The sequence below is a fragment of the Dromaius novaehollandiae genome, chromosome 9 (genome assembly GCF_036370855.1).
Source record: "Dromaius novaehollandiae isolate bDroNov1 chromosome 9, bDroNov1.hap1, whole genome shotgun sequence".
In the NCBI taxonomy this organism is placed as follows: Eukaryota; Metazoa; Chordata; class Aves; order Casuariiformes; family Dromaiidae; genus Dromaius; species Dromaius novaehollandiae.
The window spans coordinates 28,461,553-28,488,808 of NC_088106.1; the positions used below are offsets into that span (position 1 = coordinate 28,461,553).

The following is a 27,256-nucleotide window of genomic DNA, read 5'->3' on the forward strand; positions in this document are numbered from 1 at the left end:
TGTATGGACTGTATCAAGTAAGATTTACCTGTTGCTGCTGCTGTTGCCGCTGCTGACTGGCTTTCTGTTTGGCACGGCGCTCAAGAAACTGCTTGGCAAACTCCTTGGCCTCAGGAGTATCTCCGAGATAGGCTCTGATGTAATCGTGGACCTCGTAGGGGGACTCCACTTCCTTTAGGAAGGAAACAAACGTGGGAACTGCAAGAAGAAGATGGTCATGAGAGAATGCGTGCAGATGTGTGAACACGTACATGCAAAAACCCACACTTTGGATTTCTGTTTCAAATACTTGCCAACCTAGCAGCTGAAGCAAATGGCTTGCCCTTTTAAGCTCCCTACAGCAAAGCCCTAAAACGCAATGTTTCGTTTACAGGAAGCAGGAATAAGCCAGCTAATGTGATGAGAAGAAAGATTAAACTGACAATCCTAAGGATACATTAGCCCATTAGCTTTAGACACTGCCAGTTTGGAAGCTAATTCAAAGTTAATGCCAGGCCCAAATGGAAAATACTCTCCTCAGTGCAGTCTTCAATACATTTTCTGTTTTGGCTGAAGCACAACAGGGCACAGACCACAGTGCTCGACCTAACCTGCGAGCAACTGAAGTTCAACAGTGAGCACACCTGCAAGCCTCCTTTACCACCTCTTGTCCTTAGAATACCTATGTTGCACTGGATTATTTAACGTGGAGAAGGGCAAAGCAAATCACAAGCCAGGAAGACACTGTGGCAACAACCTGTCACTCGTCACACAACACAGCCCTGAAAGCATGGAAGCTCACTGCAAATGTATGACAGCACTGCAGAGTCACAGCCTCTCTTCAGACACTGGATACAGCTAGTTAGTATATCACAGATCGGGCCAACAAGGTACTTTGAGCATATATGGGCTACAGAGGAGGAGAGAAGCTATGGCACTGGAATAGAGAGGTGCAGCACTAGCTCTTGCGGCAGCTTTGTTTCTCCAGCCAGGCTCGAGCGCCCCACAGAACCACGACTTGGCAGCACATGGATGCTGGAGCACAGGGACCTGCACAGTTTCCAACCAACTAGTTTCATCGAAAAAGAAAAAACCCACCCCACAACACGCACCACCAGCTTTACAGAGGGACACATGATAATTTTGCGTGCACTTAAAAATCAACTGGATCCTCATTCATCTGTCTGATACTGCTTCCACCAACAAGAAAAATTATCAGTTGGGCTCTAGATGATGGATTTTAAAACTGGTTCCAATTCCAAATGATTTTCAGTATTTAACCTATTGAAAACCATGGAGAAGACAATATAGCAGTTCTTAGGATCACCATTTAGGAATTATACCATTTTGCTGCCTACATTAAAAAATTATTTTAATGTCATTACTTTTCCTCAGAACTATCTGCTCAGCAGACCAACGTGATACTGTTTTGTCATGCAGCATCACAGTGAAGCATTGACATTCCTGACCACCTCTTACCATCTAAGTTATTGGCTGTGTTGAGTGCATGAAGCATCTGTTCACACCACTGAGTGAATCCATCCTGGGCTTTATTAACCCCCTGGAACAATTTCAACAGCTTCTCCTCTTCTTCCACCTTCTTGTTCTGTCTACTTGTAATACCTACAGATTTACTGAGATAAAGAAAAAATAGACAATATTACAGTTACAAACTATTAGACTTACCAACAGTACAGTATACAGTACAGCACTACAACACTCACTAGTTTACAAGAGGCAAACACTGTTTAAGAACCAACTCATTTTCCATGTAGATGCCAAAATAATTTGTGACTGATCACCTATTAGCTATTTTTGTTGTCAAAACAGATCCTGAGTGACACACAAAAAAAGAAAATAAATGAAGATGCTATAATTGCTTAGTGATCATCTCAGGACCGGTAGCCTTTCTTTGCAAAAGCTTCTTCCCCAATTCCTACCTGAGGCTGGCATTGCTTTTGTTTTTATTGGTCGAGTTACGAGGTCCCACTTCCTTCACTGCATCATCCCAGAAACCCATGTTTGAGTTTTTGGTATCAGCATTACTCCAGATGCTACTGACTAGGTCAGATGCCCACTGGTTGCTGGGATTAGTGTTTAGGGAGCCCCACACTGAATTCCCAATGCTGGTGTGCAGGTTAGAGTGCTGTTGAAACATAACAAAGAGATCCTGGTTATTAGCACCAGACCTGGCAAAACAGTAATGAACAGACATGGAGAACTGTCATGTACTGTTTCCCTCCATATATTGATTAGACAAACACTGTTCATACCGTAGTATTTCTGACTCTGTTCGGCTGCTGGTGCTGCTGTTGCTGCTGTTTCTGCATCTGCCTTGCCTCTTCCTGCTGTATCTCCAGCAGGGACTTGGTGGTGCCTGTTGGTTTGGTGACATTACCCCAGCCTGACAGTTTTTGCTGCTGTTGCTGCTGCTGTTGCTGGAGGGCTTTCATTAGTTCACGCTGCTGACGCCTTTGCTGTTGTATGCAAGAAAAACCCTTGGTCATGCTTCCAGGAGATCATTACTATTCAAAATTCCAGCAGGGAAATTGATTTTAAACAGATTTCCATTTCTTCTGTAGCAGTTTGGCTGACATAAGATTATTTTAAATGCTGTTACAGATCCTCCAAAAAGGGAGACGCTAAGTGTGACTACTGAAGGGAAACTGTTTACTAGCTTAAGACAGAATAGTTTGCTCAATTGTTATGACTGTTGCTAGCCAGGCATTTGGGATCTTGGGGGAATACCTTCTCCTCCTACATTTTTTTTTTCTTTTAAATGCCCTGGTTCCATGCACATCTACAAAGCAAATTACAGCATAGGTGTGAAACCACTTAATATTGTTTCTGAGCACATTATACTCCTAAGATTAAAAGAAAAGAGCACCACCTGCCCTCCTTGCAGAATATTTACATTAAGAGGCTATAAAAACCTTCAAATAAATACCCATTGAATCTATGATTGAAGGACAGGATTAACTTTTACTTCTGTTATGCTATTTCAAAAAAAAACATTCTTCATCATCATTCTCATTCCTACCAATCACTTAATCAACAGTTAAACAGGCATTCTGTCAAGTCCACTCTAACTAACAAGTTACACCCCCGCAGCGTCAGAATTTACCTCTTCTCGAAGCTGCCGTTCTCGTTCTTCTTCTAACTTTTGGATTTCGGCCAATGACAGTGTTGTCTGGGATTGACACGCTCCTGAATTTGACTGCTGACCCCATGTTGAAGATGAAGGGAGCTGGGCCAAAAAAAACCATCAATAAGAATTACAAAAATCTTTCAGAGAATACTGCTGAAGTATAAACATGAAAAATTAGTATAAGCCCACAGGGCACAGGAAAAGAGAGATAAAAGGTCACCTTCAAACTTTGATAAAATATTGAAAAGTATGAAATAGTATAAAACTATTAAAATGTACACTCATTATAAACTGTATGTTTCTTGAAATTGCTGTCTGATGCATCAGTGTCAAAGAAGCAGCATATCGAGAATAAGGTAACACATCCCTGGTCTGAAAAATAGCAATTGGTTTTGATTCCAAAGACTTTTGTTATTACTATGCGTTTGCATGCTTTTTGTGGAATACATACAAGGCAACTGTATAATGCTTTTTTGAAGAAATGACTCAAACGCAGCATGGCATTTATGTGATACAGACACACGGCTCATCAGTTGCCTTTTCCTGGAGAAAATAACCAGAACCCAAAGTTACATTTATTCTAGTAAATCTACAGGATGAGGAACTGCAAAAGCCTTTTCAGCAGGTGTGTTAGTCAAACACCAGATGGACAAGACAGAGAGGGCACCTCTGCATTGAGCAGACTGAGTCTTTCAGATCTATAGCAATGGATAAGTTGATACTTAGCAATGGTCCTTCCTCATCCTAGTAAAGTCTATATTAACCTGTGAATCCCTTTTCAGGAGGCTTCTCTTGACTGAACCTGCTCCTTTTCTAATTTGTTTTGCAATTTTTTCTTCCTCTTGTTTCTCCCATCACTCTGATAAAGAGAATTTACTCTCTTCCCTCCCCAGATAGTTCATCTCTCCCTGCTCTGTTCAACCCTGAATCCTGCAGCTGTTTTTCTTAATATATTGAATTGAAGAAGGAGGTTAAACTGTAGATATGTTACCTTCATTTGTGCAAGTTGCTGCTGTTGCTGCTGTTGCTGCAGCCGTCGTAAAGCCTCCTGCTGCTGCTGCCTCTGTCTCATTATTTCTTTCTGGCGCTGGAGTTCCAGCTCCTTGCGCTTTCGCTCCTCTTCTTCGAGCCGCTGCCTGGCTGCCTCTTCTTCCATGCGTAGCCTACTTTCCTCAAGTCGCCGTTGAGCTTCCTCCTCTTCACGTGCCCACTTGGCAGCCTCCTCTTCCTTCCCAGGACACAAAGGAGAGTAAAGTTTCTAAGTTGACTTAGAAAATTTAAATTACTTCAATTCTGCTATTTAGAGATCCTTACAGAACACAGTGGGGCCTTTTTATCTGTGGCCTGGACTGTGTTGTTCATTTATATTTCTCAGGGTAAAAGCCCCTAAAAGCTAGACTAGACTCCCTAAAAATACAAGTTTCGCATCGCTCCACCAAAGGACTGCAAAGAGAGAGGCATCTCCCTTGTTCAGGCTGGCCAATTTCAAACCACCTTCCTTCTGGAAATCATCCACCTTTCAGTCTGAGCTTCTTCTATATGCTTATTTTACAGTCAAGCATTGCCGTACTGTTACAGGAACAAAGCTTAGACAGGAATAAAGGGACAAAAGGCTTAGACTGAATTTGACACGGGCCAGGGGGAGCTCAACTGACAAAAAGCAAGGCTTACTGCTGAACACTAGAGCTGCAAAGGGAAAGACGCTCTTGCTAACAAGGAGATGACTGTGTGGCGAGACTGAAATGGTAACGAATGTCTTGTTAGGGAGGGTGCTGAAAAATGAGTTCTTAATTAAATAGTAACTGGCAATTCTGAAATGGACCTGAAAATTAATGTGAAGCTAATCGTGTTTTAAGGTTAGTTTGAATTAGGAGACTGTGACAGGATCAATTAGGGAGCTGAAAGCTCAAGTTATCCAGTGTGGACTCCAAAGCTGGCCCCAAGGGAAAAAACTGTTAATAGTAAGGCAAGAAAAAGTGTGTGGGGAGAGACAAAAAAACCCAAAACCACCTTAAAAAAAGCTGTAACTTTTGGAAGTGGGCATAGTCTTGGCAGAGTACAGACAGACTGGCAAAACAGATCACCTCAGAGGAAAGTTAATAACAGTTCCGTGGTAAAGACTGGGAGAATGACAACTTGCAACATAAATTATTAATCTAGTACAGCATTGTAGGTATTCTGCCTTTCTTATGTAGGAAGGATTAAAAATATGCTGCAAAACCATTCTTAACGTTCGTATATGTGAAGAAAATCCACACATTCTACAAACATCTCTTTTCCAAAGGCAAGATCAGATTCTGATTTCGTTTCAATCAGGGTACAGGTAGACAACCTATTTTATGTTCACTTGATACTGTCTATGAGCCTTGCATTTCTCCACAAATACTGGTGTTCTCTCAGACACGTATGCAAGCTTCAAAGCTCATTCAGTTCTGGCTGCCCCCATAATTAAACATAACAGATCTCTTTTGCCAGTTTTCACCTGTTTACGAAGTAATTCCTCTCGCTGCCGCCTTTCCTCCTCTTCTCTTCTCCTCTCTTCCAACCTTCTAAGTGCTTCTTCCTGCTGTTGCCGCTCCTCTTCCTCCCGCTGCCGTCTTAGTGCAATTTCCTGCTCTCTTTGCCTCCTCAAGGCTTCTTCCTGAAGTTGGGAACAAAATGTCAATCTATAAACTCATTTATGAACTGCATGAGAACACAGAATACAACATAGACTGGCCATGTGAATGCCTCAATGAAAGCTTCTCCGCTCCAAGCTAAGCGCCAAAGTATTAAACACCAAAGACCCACATGTTAAGAAGCTTTCTGATGCAATGTGCATTTCATACGTAAGTGAATTTTTTTTCATGAGAAGACAATTAGGAAATCATTGCCTATCTTTGCTTTTATACAAAAAACAAGGGGGTGGAGAAAGAAAACAACTAAGGGGTGAGATTCCTCTTTCCAGTATATAGTAACTGCACTTGAACATATACATTTTGATACACAGATGCCTCCATAATCCCTTTTTCAGGTGTCAACTAGAGGTGGAAACTTTTCCTACACCAGGAACTTCTATATACTGACTACTCGAAGTGCACTACAAAACTCGAACCGCATCTCCAGATGCCAGAAACAAGCTGAAGAAGCCCAGTGTACTCAAGGACACTGGTACCTTGGGAAGCCCCAGAGAGAGATATGGAACTCAATGAAAGGGCTTTGACTGGGCTTCCCCCAAATTATTTAAATAACTAGGGCAGTGAAAAGTCTCGAGGGCTTTAATTTTTTGCTATCCCTAGATTAAATATTTTCCAATAAATTATGTTTTGTTTTCCAAGTAGTAAAATTACTTACTTTGCCTCCCTCTCTTAATGAATCTATGTTCCCAACACAGAAAAACATCAGCAGCCTTTCCTACTGCTCTGAAAATTAATGATTCCGTTCTGCTACTTGTTCTTTGGAGGATTAGGGCACAACCAGCCTTCTGGCCTCCTCTATGTTGTCAAACAGGAGCAGCATCTGTGCATTTTTTCTGTCTGCTTCTGACTTCCCCTTGCCTAAAATAGCCATGCTTATTGCAGCCTTTTCTGATTTCTGAAATTCAGCAACTGTATTGAGGCCACTCTGCTTTTCATTCTGTCTTTCCACTTTCTGACTTATACCTCTGGCTCAGCTCAGACTTTACCTTTCGGACAAGGACATTTTTAAAGCATTCATAAGTGTATTTCCCTTTAGACAGACAGGACTGTGCAATTTTACTCCTACATTTTCCATGAGCAATGTGTTATCCACAGGAATAACAGAGGCTAGTTGTGCAGCATGGAGACATAAACTTTGAATTCTGTTAAAACAAGGAAGTTAATTCCAAAATCCAAGACTCTTATACTGATCTGATACCAGACCTTCATATATACATAGCATAGATTAACTGCAATACAGTTCACTGAGCAACCGGACCAGGTTTCTCTCTGACAACGGCTAACTTTGGTTGTTTACAGTATAACTGTCCAGTAGAGAGAGAGAACATCCTTCGTAACCAATCCTGTGGGATTGAAGAGCTGCAGGCTGCAAGCCAAAAAATAATCCATACTCATGTATCACTCAAGTGGTTTGATGCTAAAGGACAAAGATTTTTCTGGCTTTTTTCCCCCCTACGAAATTTAAGTGCGATTATTAAGGTCTTCTTCCACTAGCGGTAGCCTGTGAGCCGTTTTCTCTCTATTCATTTAAAGCTTTGATTTCTCATATTCAGAAAAGCTTCAAGCCCAGCACTCAATGCCTGGACCATTTTTGTAACCCGGGCCTGTAACTGGAGGAATTGGACACATGCAGTCAAGTCACAATAATCAAGTGTCCCCCGTGCCTGTGCTGAAAAATTTCTGCTTGTTGTTTCTTCCATGGAAAATTCTACCGAGAGGGCTGGGGGTGCGCGAGCCTGCATTTTGCTTGACCAGAGACCATGCACACCCCCAGGACCTCTGCTCGCGACGCCCGACCGTAAGGCAGGCCGGGGGGACGCGCGGCACTCAGCACTGGCAGAACATGCACTACCTGAGGGAGAAGAACAAAAAAAACCACTAAGTCTTCCTACGTGACAGCAGTTCATTGCCATCTCTGCTCTACTTTCCCTTTTGGAAAGGAGACTAAGTGCCATTAACAAAGATGCAGAGATCTCCTCCTTCCTCAGGCCTGCCAGAAGAGACGCTGCTGAATGCCAGGAATGAAAAAGGGGGTGGGAGGAAGACTCTTCTTTCCCCTAGAGAACTAAAGACGAACACAGTCTGATTTGTAATAAAACAGGGGGAGGAAAAAAAGCCCAAACCCTGCAACACCATGAAAAGCTGGGAACCATGTGGTTCATGTAATTCTTTTCTCCTGCTCTTCTTCATAGCTATAGAAAAAGTTCTCTTAATATTCATTTCTATATCTTTCCGTTGTTCAGTGGTTTTGTTTGAGCATGTGACCAAGAACATCCCCAGGTCTCCTGCTTTCTTTATGGAAAATGGACAGGCTCGTTCCTTCGGCTCTTACTGCTCCCATATTCATGACTGTCAACAACATGAGAACCTAATGTTCTTTAGCATCAACTGCCTATTTTTATCTAATAATTGTTTTTCAAATACACACATCTTGCTATATGCATAACTTATTTCAGATCTTTTAAAATATCCATAATGTCACACAAGATGCTGAGGTAGCATTTCCCATTTCAGGTTAACACCTTACTTCAGTAGGCTCTGGATTCTTAAATAAAATATTCCAGATTTTTTTGCAGTTGGTAACAGTTGCAATTCTGCTTCCCTATGTTATTAAGGCCTAGAAATTTTCCAATTTCTTGGATTTCACCTTTGGGTCGGATGCTTTAAAGGGGAGCATTAAAAAATATAATTGAGGAAAAACAATTATTAGCTACATGTTAAACCTCACATTTTGTTCCTGAAAATAATCAATCATTAAAAACAGAAAATATCATCACACCAGAAGGGGGGGGGCAGGGGAGGGGGAATGGGGGTGACAAACCAAAACAAAAAACGAACACCCACACACACATCCAGGAGCTACACAAACTGGATATTATTGTTTGCAATGCTACAGTGCAGGTAACTGATGGAAACTATGAACAGAACTGGATTCAACATCATTTGGTATGAAAGTTCATCCTACAGGATTTAATCGATATATTAGTTATTTTTTTTAGTTATCAGTTATTTTAAAAATTCACCATCAACAGTGTATTTACTAACCTTATATACTAGTCTTTTATGCAGTATTACATCAAAAGCCTTCCTGAAGTCCAGGCAGATTAAGTCTACTGCTTCACCCCTCTCAGCTCTCACTGTCATCTCCTCAAAAGAAGTTAATCAAATTTGTTAAGCATCATCTCCTCTGTATAAGTCTGTGCTAATAAATCAGTTCATCACTGACTCTACAATGCCTTCCAGTACAGAGGTCAGATTCAAATATTAGACCAGTTTCCCTTCTTTTTAATAAATAATTAAATATTAAGCCCCTCTCTGGAAAGAAAAGCTAAACACTTTGCTACTTTAAAAACTCTGCTGCTCAGAATTAAGCATTGTGGCAATTATTCCATTGGTAACGAATTAAGACATTTGCTGTTGCTGCTTTCCAACCCCATTCTCCTTCCTCCTTGTAAACAAGTATTTCCTGTCACATCTCAGAGAGGGAGAGAATGAGACCGTTTTGTGTACAAAGCCAAAGTGGACAAAAACTTCAGGATTTAATGGATGTTTTGAACAAGTTATAAACAATGGCAAAACCATTAGTCTGAAAAGAAACTTAATCCAAGGTTTATTTGAAGCCGGAATGGATGAAACTCATTGAGTTACCAAGTGGACAGCTGAAAAGTTATTTACTACTAAAACAGATCTAAAACAATTTAATTCAGTTAAACTTCTGAGTATATTACTGCTTGAATGATATAATAAAGCCTGAACTTGAGCATTAGAGGATACTTTTCCACTATATACCATAATGGCTTACTTTATATGAAGATGAAATATTAATGTAAGGAGCCATTTATTTATAGGCTCCGTTCTTAATGATACCACAAAAGCTAACTACATATCACAGTACGTTCTACTGAAATATATCTTCAGTGAGAAAACCCAAACATGGAATGAATAAATAAGGTCCATGACTAATAAATCTAAAGATCTCAGAGGCTTCCCCAGAAATATCTGATTCTTAAACCAGAAAACATTCTTTTCAGCTACCTACCCAAGCACATACAAATTATTATTTTTATTATTTACTACTTTTTGCTATTATACAAATGATACTTTACAGGGCGTTTATCAATTAACTTCTTAGCGATGTGTTTGCCCTTACCCTTCATGTGCAGACTGGTGACCTCAACTTTCACCATCTTGCCCTCCTATTATACTCAAGGAATTCATCTTCCATACAGATTTCAGAAATAAATGCCACAAACTTCAAGCTAATAATCTTTCCATTTCATATGCTTGTAAAGATTATGAGCTTACTACAAATCCTATATTCATCCTCCTACACAGAACCTGTGTTGCAGTACTTTTACTGCAATAAAAACACTTTAACAACCATGCTTGTCCAGCACTTCCAGACTACATCCCTTCCCAAATAACAACCCAAAAATAAAAGGCTCATGGAGCCTATGACATAACTCTGAATCTTTTCTCAAGCAAAAATGCCTTACTAAATTAGAGATAAGCAAGCAGCAAAAAAATAAGGTAGATTTTACATCAGTTTAATTCTTTTCAGTATAGCTGCCTACATTTTCTGCAGGTGAAATAACCTGCTCAACTTCCAGTCTACTCTAAAACATCCCCTTATCAAAACAGTAGATTGCATAAATGGTGAACAGAGATTTAACATACAATAATTGGGTGACTAACTAAAATCTAATATTACTACTAAGGAGCTGGGAGGGAATATTCCATATGGAATAAAACTCCTCAGCTCATCTATCAGAACCTATCTTGAAGTGAATCAAAGCCCATTTCTCAACATTGCAGTTTGGGCTCTCAAACTTAAACAAGAACAGAAAAAAAATCATTTCATATACTCGCATGAAAAGTATTAGAACTGTCTTCATGCACACCTACCAGAGATTAATTAGACCCCACAGGATTCTTACAGTGAGTTTACAAAATGGCAGTAGAGATGAAGTGCACTGAGGAAACTCACTTGCTTCCTGCGGGCCAGTTCTTCCTCTTCCCGTCGTTTCCTCTCATCTTCCTGCTGCCTCCTAAGTAGCTCTTCTTGTTGCCTCCGAAGCTCCTCCTGCCTTTTCCTCTCTTCTTCCTCTCGTTTGGCCCTCATTTCCACTTCTCTCCTCTCTTGCTCTAGCTACAATTCATATAAAACTACACTCAGATGCAGGTAACATATTCCTACACCACTTCTTACGGCAGCTCCTGCTGAGATTATAGTAACAACATGACAGATGATGAAGCATCTAGAAGATGCTCTTTCTTAATTGCAGTTCTACCTATGAGTTTGGTTGCCTGCTGGGGTCACATTCCTGCAGTACTGTCTAGAATAACTCCTGACGATTTCTGTTCTATAACAAATATCAGCTCTCTAGTCAGTCTTTCTACATTGGCTTCTTAAAGTAACTTCTGACTTCAGAAGCTAGCAGAGAGTTGCTGTGCAGTCAGCACAAAATAATCAGTTTCTGGTAGCGTACAGAATCATAAAGGTTCAAACTTAGAAAAAGAACTTGATACCAGAGTAACTGTGAAACAGCCCCAACAATTAGGGCTCCTACTACTCCCTAAACCAATTCTGGCATAAAGAGGCAAGAATTAAGAGAAGTATTGACAAACAGGCTCCTGCTCTGGGTTTGGCATAAGAACTCATGATGATCGCATTTTAAAACAGAGGTGGCTAGTGAAGAGTTTTTATAAGAAATGTAAAAATATTACTATTAGTCTAGAGGTCAATAGCACCTCCATAGCAATGGTTTCTGAACAGCAGTCCACAAGGATTTCGTAACTGGTTTCTATAACCATATTCTCTTTATAGAATTTTCGATGAAGACCCAATCAAAATTGCACAGAGTGACCTGAAGTTTAAAGAGCTAATAATCTTCCACTGGCTCAAGAAACACAGTTATGCTGCAAAACAGTGATCCCAGTTTCTTAGAATACAAAACAGTTTCTGACCTTTGCAGCCTTGGCCTTCTCGAGCTGCTGAAGTTGTTCTAGAGCTGGTCCCTGAGCTGCAGTATCAATGGGGAGATCCCAGACACTGCTTCCTTCCCAGACTGGACAGTAAAGAAAACAAACATTGACAAGCAACAGTAAGCACACAAACAAAAACCAATTCAAAAGGGAAAATCTTGTGTATGCTGGCTGTCACTATATTCTGTGAACTAAAATTATGGTAATATGTAATTCTTAGTCAGTAGAGGGCCACCTTATCTTCCTGTAGAACAAGGATTACCCACTGGAACAAGGCACCTTCCTACAAAATTCTACACAAGAACCAGCTATCCTAATTTCTCCCCTCTGGGCAAGACACCATTATACCATAACACTCAATCCCTCTGGATCAACGCTTCTGATGACCATGCAAAGATTACCATATTCATCACAGCTCTCAAAGGAAACTTAAATTGCAGCACTAAGTAGCCTGAATCAATTAAAAATACTGGTGCAGAAATAATTGCACCAAATGTCAAAAAGTAATCATGTTTGTGTCTTACCTGTAGGTTGTGAGGCTGACTGAAGTTCCCAAATTGAGCCAGTGTCCGGCACTGACACAGACCTTGTTACAGGTGGCATCATGTTCTGTTCAGATATTCTGTAATACCAACAGGAAGAGTCAACATGCCACTTCCAGGGAGAGGAGCGCTCTGAACACGCACTGAGATTCAGTAACTCGTAACATATTCCTCTCATTCCACACCTCTATTTAAGACAAAAATACGATGCAGACAATACTACTTGAGGAGTTCTTGCTTATCTCATTCCTGCTGACAAGCCAAGGGCTAAGTCAGCCACTGCTACAGTTCTGTATTTGTAGCTCACAGGCTACCTTGAGCAATGAGTATTCAATACTGCTAGAACTCGGCCAGCAAAGGCATTCTGTTACCAGCACAATAGATTTGTCAAGCAGGTATGGTTTCAGCTAGAAGATTTTCCTCCTCGTTTTCATGCATGTTCTCTGAGGTAAAGGCTACACAAAAGCAAACCCTCAACATCCCACAGCTGTTTCACTTTCATGCAATCTTAAAAAAAACTGTAACGTTCTAGCATAATGAACTAACTTGAAAGGGACAGACCACAGAGAAGATTACAAGTATCATTACGTACAAGTCAGAGTATAGGATGAATGGTAATCAGTTCAAGTCTGGGCTACTCACCTTATCTTCAGGGCCTGGAACTGCTGCAAGAGAATAGCCAGCTGTTGCTGCTGCTGGGATGAGAGGGCTGCTTTTTGCTGCTGAGCCAGCACCTGTGCATATTGTTGTCTTCAAAAGAGAAGCAGAGAATCACTGGTATTTGTTCACTTTCTTATCTATATAATGCCCAAGTCACAGAAGTTCCACATAGACTCACTCTCCATGACTAATGCCCACTGACCTATATAATGTGCACGCTAATTACTAGAGGAAACCACAGAATAGGGTCTTGGAAAGAATCAAAATACAAGAATTCCAGAACTTGGCCCACACAGACAAAGCGTCTTCTCTCCCTCAATGATACCAACTCATTGTTGTCCAATTTTTCTCTTCTAAGCTGTGCAACACCAATTCCCTTTTCAGTAAGTTACATACAGATTGCTCATAAGTTGATCCATCTTTGATATCTATCCACCTACACAAATCAATCTCTTCCCTCCTATATCAAGGCACTTCGTGGTACAACAGCAGACTCTTGCTTTATCAGATCATAAGCTTATAATCAGTATTCAAAAATCATAATCACAGCACGCGTTTTCAATACTACTCAAACAAGTAGTTTACCAACTGCTTTCTTTCCTCTGATCTCCTACAAAACAAGTTGTTAGAAGCTGCCCAGAACTGAACTGTAGCTGACAACTCTGGCAAAAATGGATGTTAAACTGCTTTGTCCAGCAGTTACCCACCACTGACCTTCAAAAAGCTGAGTAAACAGACCAAGATAAGTTTATGGCGCTCTCCATCTCCAATTCCAGAGATGTATATCCTTCCCCTGACTCCAGAACATCAGAACTGCATTACAAGGATAGCTGGGACTCAGTTTGACCATAAAGGCTACCTATACAGCAAATCTCAGCATAGCTATGCATGACACAGAATGACTGAAAAGTGTGCCTGAGATAACCATTCTCTGGCCTAATCCTGTCAGCTATCGGGACCTCTGGCAGCTGTGGAAGCAGGCTATTGCCGTTGAAGGTGCAGCATTCCCAGCCCTGATGCCCAAAGAAACAACGGCAAGAAGCTGAACCCGGATGATTAAAAATGTGGAGCAGAACACAGCCACTGGAAGGTCTCTGGGACTGGCAGTCTTACTGTATCAAAAGATGCTGATACTGGAGGTGCTGCATTTGGATCAGGGCCAACTCTTGTTGCCTAGTCAGCCGCTCTTGGTCCAGCTCGCCCTATGTTTAAGAAAAAAAACATTATTCTACTTTAACAGCATATACATACCAACAGTAGTATATTGTAAATGCCTAGCAAGCCACACAAAAATTACTTTCTGCACTGAAAAGACAAAGAAAATAGAAAAATACCTCAACAACCTTCAACATTTGCAAACAAAGTTTGAGTACATAAAGATGTAATTGAAATACACAGGATTTGTACATATAAGACAACAGGACCAAATCTTATGTTCACAGATGTGGCAAAACAAACACATTCTTAAATTAGAACAGCGTCTTTTCTCCTCTTAATTTTTATAGATAGATAGATAGTTTACCACAGGGCTGAACTTTGGTGCTTGGAGCACCTACATTTCCAAGACAGTGCATTTGACATGTAAATAATTCATTGTATATATTTTAAAGGATCATTTGAGTAGTGAAACTGCCACATAATTACCAGATGTGGAATTGGTGCTGGACCTGGAGTGAAGGGAACTCTGCCCCACATTTTCATGATGTCTCCAAGTGGTTGGAAAGTCTCATCACACGCTCTCTTAACCAACAGTGACATAGTGAAATACCCAGCCTGGAACCACTCTGCCATCTCTTGATTACTGAAAGGACCTGAAACAACATCAACCAATACACATGGGGGGAAGGGGAAGGGAGGCCAAGATGAGCATACTGGAAATGAAGAGCATGGTTCTTGTTAAAGAAACACAGTACCGAGCATCAGTGGTTTCTGCCCTTTTCATCTGCTTGCACGAACAGAAAAACATTTTACATTCAAGGCTGGAGCGCCAACGCACAAGTCTGGACCATTAGAGTGTCTACGGCATTCCTCCATATGGTCTTTGAGAAGTATGTGACCGCTTACACTTTGCACTGGATAGAGATGAGTCAGCGCTGGGATGAAAGCTGAGGAGCCATCGTGGTGTGGAGCTCAACCCAGCTAAAATACATCCTGCCTTCCTCAGAGCTCAGCAGGATCTACTAGCTAACAGTGCTAAAAGTATGACTGTTACTTCCCCACACCAACCGCAGAGATAGTTAAACAGTCTCGGACAATTTCAATATTAGCAATTTTGAAGGCAAGAGTCTTGCCTTCAAAACAGAAGTAGTCATGTATTACAGAAATCTGGCTTCTGGAATTTAGGAAATGAGCAGAGTCCCCTCTGGTTGCAAGATTACATTTTTGAAGATAATTAGGAGAGGCAGTTTTTCCTTGCTCCTCCCCAGAAATACACTTCTCCCCACCCCCTCCCAGAGAAACATTTCAGTCACTTCCATCAAAGGAGACAGTCTCCCACACTAATTCTACATACCCAACTGGAGACAAAGTCAGGATTAAAAGAAAAAAAAGAAAAAGGTCATGTTTATCTGTTTCTTACACTGTAAAATAAGTTTTGCAAAAATACTATCTTCAGAAAAGCAAGAATGTTAAGTAATTCTTGCCTTCTCCATAAGAAGCATCTTTAGAAGATACTTCCTCCAAGAGGATATGAACCCAAGAGAAAGTTATGAGGAAGCCTTCACTTCTGCGGGTGGGGGGTGTCACATTCAAGGAACTACTTGCTGAGATGAAAAACTGGTAGACCATCACTGAGTAAAAAGCATCCAGTAGTGACTAATGTTTAGTTTGAAGCAAAGGCAAACTCTTTATGTTTAACATACTTGAGGGTTTTCTTTTCACCTCTTAAAGTTTAAAGGCATGTAATACCTGCAGGCAAGAGACCGACACAGATCCCACAAGTAACATCCCCATCAATCCTGTGTGGAGTTTACAGCTTAGAAAGTCACCCACACTAAACAACATTAACCTTTGCTACACAGTGAAACAGAGCAAGTAAGGAGCTTGCTTCTTAATTGTGTTTTTTGGGAGGGAGCTCAGCAGCTGCTATAACAGAGACCTCCCAAAGAAAAAAGTCTTTTATGAAAGCAAACGTGCAAGCATCTATAGGAAAGATCTGTTCCAAATTTCTGTGCAAAAGTCTGAAATTGCTTAAGCAAAAACTGTAAACGTGAAACAGCTGGCATTATATGAACCCATAATACACTGGCTGCAAGCACAGTTGAAACAATGTGCAAGTACGGGGCTTGTGAAAACTTGTTTTCTCTTTACTCTAAAAAAAGACATTCTCCTCTCCTGGGTACTCTGTGTCTGGGATGAGACTGGAAAATTGCTTTCACTGTTTCTCACTGATTTTTTTCAACAAGTTACTCTGTCACACTTTTTTGTTTCTCTTACTATTTGGAAATCTGACATGAAACCTAGCTTTAGTCTAACCTCAATTCAGAGAAGCATGAAGTGATGGCAAACCCCAGGCATAATAAGGCAGAACTCTGGACACGGAGCCTGCTGATGGGGGCAGTGATGGATGGAAGGATGCATTTTCAAAACCTAATTCTAGAGTGGCAAGTTTCCTGTGCTGCTTTTGTAAAAGGAAGCTTCCATATCTGTTGGTGGTAAGCTTGCGATGACTTTAACAGTTCTGTGAAGCAAAAGAGGAAGTGTAAAGGGCACAGACCTACCCTGAATTTCTCCTTGTGGATCTTTGTAGTACCACTTCTGCATTGCTTCATGGAACAATGGCATAGAGGAACCCTTTGCTCTGTGCTCTTGAATTTTTGCTGCTAGCCTTTCATCATCAAGGGCACTGTCCTGCAGATATGCCACCATTTTCTCTGCTTGCTGCAGGGGACATCAAAAAGAAAAAAGATGCAAGAGTTGGTTATGTGCTTAAATTCCAAAACAAGCGTGCCAAGTACAACAGGCTTGAACTATCCAGTGATACCAGAGCATACCAGAAATTAGAGGACTGGTGTACTTACAAGAGAAACCCTGATCTCAGTCTACCATCTTGTCAGAACCACGGTTCACGTGCTTTTCAAGTAAAGCTTTAAAACAACTTGCCTAGGTGGCCCCATGCAGTACCATCGCGGTGAGGAACAAAACAGGTATGGAAATACTAGCATGAAAAAAGTTCTACACCCAGCAGTCGCTAAACTTTCATGAACACAGTTTGCACTTCATTTATGGGCACATTTTTTTGCATCAGGCCTACACTTTTTTATGGTGTCTCTGGGAAAATTTTAAGGCTACTTGACAGTGGCTACAAGCACTAGAATCTGCAGCTCTTTAACACTGGGCACAGTACCTTTATTCAGATAAATACTACATATGCTTTAATTATTCTCCAAGAAAACTGAGGGGGAGGGGGGTGAGGGAGAAAGGAAATAGCTTCAGTATACTTTGTGGATTTAAAAATCTAAGCTACATTTTTGCTTTTATAAGCTCTAAGCATCTTGCATTCCACATTCCTCCAGTCTCAAAATTGTTTATAGCAAAGGAATTTGAAGAATTTTACCTGCTCTAGGTGCTTGAGGCCCTCTTCATCATCTGGATCAGTGGGAATATTGCCCATGCCTGGAGCAGCTGTGACAGGTGTCTGAACTGGCCGTAGAGCAGGATTTGAATTGGAAACGGGAGGGGAAAGATGAGCAGGAGAAGCTGTGTCTGGAGAAATCTGTGGCAAAGGTTGAGCAACAGAAGCCAAATCTAAAGAAAAAGTTAAAATTAGTTCATTATCTTTAACACAGATGAAAATGACTTTTGCAAAGTTCCTTGTAGAAAACAACATCCAGCAACTCAAAATTAGCAGCAAAGCAAAACACTTTTCGGATCTAAGCGTGACTATGCATTTGTACTGTTTATAGTGCAGACACCCAACTTAACTTCAAGGAACAAGTGGTTTAGTCCTAACAGTGCAAAACTCTGCACAGACTAGCATATCCTGTTCCTTGCCACATGCCCACATACATTTGCCCAGACTAATCTGCACTGCCCCAGTGAGGCACATCCAAACTAGCTCATGTTTCTCCAGATTATGTTGCAAAGTGAAGTACAGGCACATCCCAAGCATGTGAGGTGGCATTTCCAATAAATCTTATTTGTATTTATAGAGCAGTTGGTGAACTCAGTTTTCATCACCATAATTCAGTCGTCACATCTTAAGAGACCAAGTCTAATCACAATGAATTAGGGAAACTTATTAAATTTGTCCATCAAGTATATTACCTTCCCCTCTGTTGGACATTTTGGCTGGCGGTGTATTCTCTGTTCGATTCTCTTTATCTTCTGTTTTTTCTATTCTTTCTGGGACAGACTCTTCTTTCCTTTCAAAAAGGCTAGTTTGCAGTGGGTCTTGAGGCTGGGATTTCGGTGGGGTATCTGACCTGGCAGCTGGTGAAGATGTTCGAACTGCTTCTTCCACTGTTTCTGCAATATTGAATGGTTCTACTTAACTGAATTAAAAGAAATTCCATACTGTAGCACACAACAGATACAACAGAAGTCCCCCTTACCTGCCACTACTCTCTCTGTTTTCTCCCCCTCTTTCTTGGTCATCTTTTCGTGATCTTTGGCTTCTTCATTGTGGCTCCCTTCAGAGTCAGATCGTTCTTCTCCTTCCTCCACAGGCCGGAAGTCCATTTCCTGCTCCTCAGGGATTGGCTCCTTCTGCACCTTCTGCAAAGTCAACATGATCATCCATAATCTACCGGACATAAGAGGACATTTGCTCAAAGTGAATACGGGACCAACAGAGCTTCTCACCTTTAAAGAGAGAAATGCTCCAGAGGAGTCAAACGTTCCCATTTCTTCTTCTGCATCTTCTAAGCACCATTCGGGGAGGCTGTCCCTGTCGTCGTCCATACTGCCACTGCCACACCGTACTCGTCGATAACCCCGTTCGTCATCTCGTTCCCGGAAATCAAATTCGAACCTCCGCCGTCGCTCCATGTGCTCTCGCCAGCCTGCAGAACGAGGGCCGTCTAAGGTGGGGGGAAAGTAACTTTACAAGACAGTCCCAAGGGATAGTAGCTTACTTGGAAGGGCAAAGGGGCAGGGAAAAGGTGAGAAATGGTGACAGAAATTCAGAAAGCCTCTACAGGGTACAATCCACCTATAAACAGGCATCTTAAAGGAGGGGTGGAGGGTGGTGGTGGTGGAGAAATGGAGTACCTTACTAATAAGCAGGATATCTTCAAATGTTGCCCGTTGTGTATATATATCCACATAAATCATATTATGAGCATTAAAAACAAGTAAGGCTAAGAAAGGTGAGCTGCATAGTCCGAAATACACTACAACACCAAAATAGGACCAACAAAACTAGATGTTGATTGAACTGAGCAGTCTCCCTCAACCAGCCATCACTGACTTTTATATATATAAAGATGCCCCCCAAAAAGTTGGTTAGCTTGTCTTTTTAGGTGATCATCTGCAGAAGTTGCATCCTGAATAAACCACCCACGCTTTTTCCCTCCTGCCCCCAGAGGCATTTTTGCATATGTGCATAAAACAGACTGACAACTCTTCAGGTCTCTTGAACAGTAATTTTTTTAGTCAGGAGATACTAAAACTTGGAATGCTAATCCATAAGAGAAGGGGAAAAAACTTTCCAAATCTAACTACAACTTTTACTTTGCTTCTATTTTTCATATATTCAGAAGACATCTTTCATTCAACCAAGCTTAACATAATCCTTTGCAATATTGCTAACTCTCTATTTAAACTGAAAAGAGCTTGCATCTAGGTGAAAAAAATTGGGAGTGAATGTACTTTAAACAGCTTTCAAAGCTCTCCATCCAGTGGAAGCTAACTTTATCAGAAATGAGCAGAGTAAGAAAGAAAACAGCTTAGCTTTTAGTGCTTTTAATGTTGGCTGTTTACTTGTCAGTAGTAAAAAAAATTTTCCCCCCTCCTTTCTTCCCTGTCACAAAATTTGCAACAGTCAGTGGAAATCAACATTTAGTTGCACTGTTTATCAAGTGGCTACCGAAAAATCGCAGCAAAGAGGAGAAACATTGTCCTCTGTTTCATTTACTTCGTACGAATAAGGGGCATCAACTCTCTGAAGTGTTAATGTTTACCTTGCAAAAATCTATCTTTGTTTCACAAATACAGGAAATTTAACATGACAGCCCTCTAGAAATACTATGAAAGTTTTTAGATTACATTTTTATCAAGGAAACAAAAGGTTAAATTTCAACAAGGCCTTTGCTGTATCACGTGCTTCCTTTGTAAATATTTCAGCTGTATAGCTTAATCTATCTTTCAGTAATGCCTTGAGAACAAATAAGAAACATTTTGGCATGCAAAACTGTCAAATCAATGTTCTGATACAACCTTTTCAATGTCACTAAGGAAAGAAATAAGGCACCATAAGTTTGTACTTATCACATCTTTTCAGTCTGCTTTAAAATAGCCCTTAACGTTTCTGAGGTCTATTATGCTGACCTCTTGTCCGCCAGGAATATTTCAAAAACATGCAAGCAAAGATGAAGTCTCACTGAAGATGCACTGATGGACTGCATATTTCAGAGAGCTCTAGTGACAACCACTTCCGATGTTGTCTTTGGAAGCCCTGATGCTCTATGCTCCTCTGTCCACAACTCCTGGCCTCCAACTTGGGGCACATTCAAAAAGTGCAGGCTGCACCGGGCCATGTTTTTGAGTCACATATATGAACATACGCAACCAAAAAATGCTGTTTCGTCATCAAAGAATGACAGGACCTCTGGGAATAACCAGCAACTAAGTAGGACAACACAGCGTATCTGAAAGGACAAGCCTGACATTCAAACTCCACTGACATGATAAGGGAAGCAATATTAAGTTTACTTTTTCACTCCTATCAGAAATACCAGGACTTCCTTCGGCGCTGGAATGCTTTTTCCAAGGTCTGAAGGGGAGAGGTTTCTGACATCCAGAAGGGATTTCTGATTAAAACCACTGGCAGACACCTCCTCAGTGCAGCCAGCAGTGTCTGCATCAGGTTTTCCAACACATGACAAAAGAGAGTGATGGCCTGAACCTGGCTATTCCCTACCCTAGTTAATTGCTTAAAACGTCTGACTATTTGCAATCCTGGGGCTCATAAACAGCTGAGTATCTCTTCTGCATCTCTCTTCTGTACCAAAGAGGGAAAAATTTGACATAGTAAGAGCTTTTTGGGTAGCTGTCAATGGGCCACCTTGATTCTGTTTACCATACAGTTTGTTTGGAAAGATTTAGTCACACAGTATCTCATTTCATAGCTTGAGCACTTTCAGAGATAGGGGAGGTGTGAAAATAAGAGATAAGTGGGCCTTTGCACACTACTTGTTTCTTAACAAAAGCTTATAAAAACATAGTTAGAATACAGAACATTTTGACAACTCAGGAAAGTAGAGGGCTGTCAATCATTAAAGCAAGCCAAAGTTAAGACACCTCTTAAATTCTTATATTAAGCTATATAAGCGAACAGTTAGGACACAAACAGCTGCAAATTCGGCCCTGCAGTATCATTAGGCGCCAACCATATGAGCAAGATTCCAAGCTGGGAAAAGTAGTTTTAAGCAGCATCTACCCACTCCAATTTATGGTGACATTGTAGGTGAAAGATAAGACTACTGGCCACATGACAAAAGAAACAAGCACACCTTACTCTCAATTCTTAATAGCTATTTATCTCTTAACAGCTACATTATGGAATTTATGAAAGAAGTTTCCAATGTAAATATTCAGCAAAGCACACAAAGGAACAGTCCGTGTTTAACTTATTAGCATATGTTGTATACGAACTTGATTTTTATTGTGCTCAACTCTAGAGCAAGATTCTCCAATATATGTTAGCTGCTATATGAAATTCAAGAAGCACAAAGCACAATGGCCATTAAAAAGTCTACTTGATTTACAGCAGTTGATTCTGAAAAACAAGGCAAACCAAGAAGAATTTGAGAAGGCTTTCAAGTAAGCAGCAGCCAAAAAACATGTTACTATGAAATTACAGACACAAGCCTCACTAAAATACCTTTCAGGAAAAATATCTTTCAGTGGAGCTGCTCAAGGGAAGACTAAATTGTATCAGAAAGAAATTTTAGGCAAGAAGAGACAATCCGTATTCCTTAAGGATGACTTAGTAACAAAAAAAGTCAAAACATCTATAGATCATTCACTAGCTTTGCGACCAAAAGAGGTTTCTACCTCTACCTGATAAAATAAACTTGCTTTGTAGATTTAAAGAGTAATCACTGTATGAATCCACAGAAGAGAGGCATCTTAGGCAGGCAGTCACTAAATCATTAAAAAAGAGGATGAAAGGATCAAGTGATCTCTGAAGCAGCCCGTGAATTCAAAACTATGGTCACATTCCTCTTACAGCTAGCTAGCCCAGCCTACCTTACGTGGGCTTTACACTAGGAATGGTACCACGGTTACCTAGAACAAGGAGCAGAACATTTCCACTGTATAAGCCAAAAAAGGACGATGCCTTCTGTCAATGCCCAAACCAAACGCTCCACATCCCAAATTCTGACTAGAAAAGCCTACTGATACAATCCAGACAATTTTCACACTCATTAACCCGAAGCTGCTGTTTTTCAATAAACAAACACAAACAAGTTCACAACCTTCTGAATTAAAGAGTGGTGTGCGGGGGGAAATGTTGGACATGTCTGTTTTATAGCTGAAATGCTACAGGAGCTGGAACTCCAGCATCAGCAAAACCCATTTAACTTCTCCATGAAGCTTCGAATGGCTGAGAACAGAAGCTTTTTGTAAAAGTTTGGCAGCACACAAGACTACAAACGTACACAAACTGAAAGTCGATGCTGACCAAGAAGTCTCTCAGGACATATCGGCAAAAAGGCCTTAGAGTCGAGATTCCCCTGGCATGTGAAGAGAAAATCAACGAATTTCGTTCTTTGCTTGACAATCAATATTGAGAAGATCCCTCACTTCATTTTAGGCACAGCCACTGGACAGAGGAACAGTTTAAACACAACATAGCAACATGGTAACTCTTTATGCACATCAAGGGAGTTAACTTTAGATTCAATAAAACAGATCACAGAGAATCTGGAAACTATGCTTATGGACACAAGACTGCTTTAATAAAAGCAGCCTTAGTTCATCTTCTCAATTCTCTGCGTCTACCAAAAAAACCATAGAAGATGAGCAGATTTGTCAGCCACCCCTTGATAAACACAGTTAAAGCATGTAAAATAGAGAAATTCAAAAGATGGAAAAAACAACGGTCTGTGGGAATCCAAAAACTCTTTGCTTACCAACAGAGCATGATAAACTTGAGCCTGACAACTGCTACGCTTCTCTAAACTGCTCTCACCCCGGAGAAAGCAGGCAACATGCAACCTAGTAGGCAGCACGCAGAGCCAGGTCCAGCTACACAAATGAAGACAGTACTGTAACTGTGAAGATGTTTGTCTGTTTTTAGCAGGAAGCATGATCAGCATTACTACCTAACAGCAGAAAAAGTAAAAAGCAGTAGTTTAAATCACGCCAATTTGAGTTAAACTCATTGTTTAAATCAAGAACATGATGAAAACTGTTTTCATGGTCTGGTGGCTACTACTAATAGAAAAATTCATAACTCTGACCTGAGTTGAGACTAGTGCGATACAGCTGTCAACTCACTCCACATCCATCTCAAATTTAGCAGTTTCTATGCAGATTCTCACAATTCTTAGAACAGACTTTTATACCTACTAAACTAACTGAAATAAGTTAGTCTACTACAGCAAAAATTCAAATAAGCACTAATATTTCCTATGAGAGGATTAGAATTAATTGGAAACCTTTCCTAGAACATCTTCCAGAAAAGTTCAAGACATACACGAACGTCTGAACTTCGAGGTCTCTATGCTTCCTTTCATGCTAATGTATGCAGGCTTGTACTTGCAGAACACTCCACTCCTGAGTAACATGCTACATCTGATCATCATGAGGTACTGTTTCAGCTGGCTTGGTATTATCTGAATTGTATGACAAAGCAGCAGCGTCTAACGAACAATCGTGACCAAACATCAGGGAAAAGAAAATGATATTCTTCAAAATTTGCCTCTTAGCCCTGCTCTAAATAGAAAACATCTGGTAATAAATCTAGCCTAGGGCCCATTCCTAACTTTTAGTACAAGCTAACAGTTGTTCGAGGGCAAAGAGTAATGAAGTGACTGTGACCATCAGACTGTCACTATCAACTACTAGCCATCGACAGACATAACGGTAGCTCACATTATAGTACTAGAAATCCTTTGGGATGTCAAAACTGGTGATCACCCCGTTGTAAGGCATTTTTTGCCTTGTTTATTGTTTTAATTAAAAAGCAGTGTCTACCTCAGCCACAGAAATGTCCTGTACTTCCTTTGCTTCCCTATGAGGGTACAGTAGTAAAAAACCCATAATCCTTCCTGGGTTTCCCAGAAGCCTAGTGTAGCCAAAAGACGCCCAAAAAGCAAGATCCCACAACAGGTATGCCTGGCAAGCAGGATCTTTTTAAAGTACTAGTAAAAAAGTGTTTCAGCTACACTACTTAAATACCAGGCTCTGCTTTGGATTTCTACTGTAACTTTGGCAAAATACTGCTGGTAAGCGAGTGAACGAGGTTGACTCTGTCAGGTCAGGGAAGGAGAAGAGCGACCAAAACAGATGCTTGAAATTTAGCAAGAGACAAGACACCCTGTAAGTACAAGATGTACAGAGCAACATATTTTGAGATTTTCCAAAGAGGGCACCTTGACCTTCCCCACACCATCTGAAAAGTGGACAGGCCAACAGCCTAAGTAGTTTAGTGCCAGTATCACCCCATAGCCTTAGATATGCTACATAATGTGGAGGAGTAACTTCTGTGGCTGTAGAGCTGAGGGGAGAGAACAATAATGCTGTTAAAAAAAAAAAAATCTCATTTTACCAGGCATATACTCACCTGGAACAACACAGACGAGCACGTGTCTGAACAATATTGTTCCCTTAAATAAGTTTAGGGCCTTGAGGACATTTAAAGAAGACAATAACACACACATTATTGTGTTCGCTGTGACATTTTTGTGACCAAGAGCTCTATGTATGCTAAAGCAGTATTTAGTGACCAAAACTGCATAAACATTACCTATTTCTGTCCCAAGCCTTATGCCACCTCCCCTTCCTCTGCTCTCCCAAGGACCTCTTCCCTGTGACTGCTGATGCACTTCTCTCCGGATCTCCTCTCACCTGGACTGTGGGGGCGCCACCTCTCACCATCCCTCCGTGACCCAGCCAGTCGCCAGCCTCCATCATCATCTTCCCCATTCTGTTCCTCCCTGAAGATGCGCCAGTTCTCGCTCTCAGAGCGTATAAACTCATGTTTCCTCCCTGTTGTTGCTGTCCCACCTTCCTCAAAGTTTGGTCTCACTGCAAAGAAAACAGGCACAAGTGAACGTGCAGTCCGGTCTCTAGGAACCTGGAAACACAAAGTGTAAAATCTCGCTCCCTTACAGGCGAAGATGCACCAAAAGTAAGTAGTGATATAGACCTAGGAGAGCAATGGAAGTTTATATATAAGGCATTATATGATAGCGTTACCTGCAAGAGGAGGAGAGAGACAGATTTAAGAAATCCCTGCCGGTCCCTGTGTATGTTTGGATGAAAAGACTGAGGAAGAGAATATAGACAGGGACAAGGACGGGAAAGAGAGGAGGAAAAGACGACAAATTAAGAGACACAGGAAAGCATAAAAGGAAAGAGGCCAAAGTGCACAGAAGGAAGAAACTGCTGTATCATAAAAAGCTTCATGCCAAAGGAAAATGGGAATAGAGTTTAAAAACTGTAAATAATACCGCTTTCATACAAACAAAACATATTTGCTACATGCATAGTAAGATTTAAAAAAAGGGAAGGCCATACATTTTATCAAATACTATGTGCACAGTTTTAGAAAGGACTGAAAGATTACAGTAGGATTAAGGATTAAACAAGAAAAACACAGCTGCATTAACATTACCCTGCCAATCTGTCTTCTGGAGAACCAAGGTCAATATGTTAAGAGTTAGAGGTAACAAAGCTCAAATTTAAGGAAGAACCTATCCGAAGTTCAGAAGACTAGATTGTCATTTAGTTCCTAATTTATACCAAGTTATATTTAAAATACATCATAAAATCCTCAGGTGCTTAATGGAGAACAACGCAGTCACAAAAAGATGATGTAAATATTTTTAGAAAAGGAGCCTGTATTATACTACAACAACTCGGGTTAGACAGACCTACTGCTTTTGTTGTTGACTCACCCTGACAAGGAAACACCAGCACTGAAAGAAATGTAGGACTAACTCTGAGCTTAGGGACTGGGTGTTTCTTTCAGTATGTCTAGCCGCGTAATTGCAAAATTCTCACATGAACTACAACAATGCCACTTCCTCACTGACGCTGTTAACAACTGTTAATCTGAACTTAGGTGGCTATCTGCAAAGAGGCGTTCCAGTGCTAGAGAAAGGTACTAAACATATCCAGAAATGTAAGAAATTATATTTGGGGAAGACTGTAGAGTATGCCCGCTTGTTTAAACATGAAAAGCAAATAAAAGCATGACTATGCGCTGAGATTTCTGGTGTGGAAAACAACTTTAAATGACAAGCATAAGTAACTAAGTTAACGTCTAAAGAACTTTGTTTTGGCAATTAGGAGAGATTTTTTTTTTCTTTTTCTGCCTGTGACAGCTGAAAAAGCTGCATGATACGATGAAAAGGGAAGTGCAGAGTACCTAAAATGGGGTGGCTTATCAAACTTCTTTAGCAGAATTCACAAGTTCTTCATACCCAACGGTATTGCATCCTGGACATGTAGAACGAGGACGTGCCTTTGGACTTCGCATACAGCTGGAAAGTAACCAGTATTCCTTCTCCACAGCCTCAAAACTGGGGGAGAGAAAAACTCCTCCTTCCTCTGGCTCAAAAAATTCACATTATATTGTTTCTATTTTAGGGAGGGACACACTGAAAGGGTACAGGTGGAATTAAACTCAATGTACAAAATCCAGGATGTTTCAAGGTTCCCGTGCTCCAAGTTTACGAGGTACACTTCCATCACTGCTGCAGGAACCAGTTCCCACGTGGATTTTCAAGACTGCGTGTCCCTGACCAATCGAGCAGACAGGAGAGGCAAGGGAGTATCACCAGTGTTTAAGATGCAGCTCTTCAAAAAATGGATACTCACTTGAGGACCTTAGAAAGATAACCCTGGAATACTCTTATTTCCCCGTAAAG

General features: G+C 40.8%; 1 protein-coding gene across 13 annotated transcripts in view; it reads right to left on the bottom strand.

The window, feature by feature from the left end:
• The window catches only part of GIGYF2 (GRB10 interacting GYF protein 2), an 80,971-nt gene that overhangs the window by 4,825 nt on the left and 48,890 nt on the right, over window positions 1-27,256 (bottom strand). For 4 of the 13 annotated variants that reach the window (XM_064517022.1, XM_064517014.1, XM_064517015.1 and 1 more), the window contains 20 exons: window positions 25,230-25,409; window positions 18,795-19,012; window positions 18,545-18,707; window positions 18,258-18,476; window positions 17,548-17,738; window positions 16,712-16,871; window positions 14,637-14,803; window positions 14,106-14,194; window positions 12,975-13,082; window positions 12,315-12,412; window positions 11,773-11,873; window positions 10,793-10,954; window positions 8,851-8,952; window positions 5,610-5,768; window positions 4,119-4,355; window positions 3,104-3,226; window positions 2,253-2,456; window positions 1,920-2,125; window positions 1,459-1,613; window positions 29-198 (listed from right to left, as the gene is read on the bottom strand). In XM_064517022.1, coding sequence (XP_064373092.1) covers window positions 29-198; window positions 1,459-1,613; window positions 1,920-2,125; window positions 2,253-2,456; window positions 3,104-3,226; window positions 4,119-4,355; window positions 5,610-5,768; window positions 8,851-8,952; window positions 10,793-10,954; window positions 11,773-11,873; window positions 12,315-12,412; window positions 12,975-13,082; window positions 14,106-14,194; window positions 14,637-14,803; window positions 16,712-16,871; window positions 17,548-17,738; window positions 18,258-18,476; window positions 18,545-18,707; window positions 18,795-19,012; window positions 25,230-25,409 — 3,212 coding nt within the window. Of the gene's footprint in view, window positions 1-28; window positions 199-1,458; window positions 1,614-1,915; window positions 2,126-2,252; window positions 2,457-3,103; window positions 3,227-4,118; window positions 4,356-5,609; window positions 5,769-8,850; window positions 8,953-10,792; window positions 10,955-11,772; window positions 11,874-12,314; window positions 12,413-12,974; window positions 13,083-14,105; window positions 14,195-14,636; window positions 14,804-16,711; window positions 16,872-17,547; window positions 17,739-18,257; window positions 18,477-18,544; window positions 18,708-18,794; window positions 19,013-25,229; window positions 25,410-27,256 lie in introns of those variants that run through there. The other 9 variants (XM_064517018.1, XM_064517017.1, XM_064517016.1 and 6 more) reach the window with 9 other exon arrangements.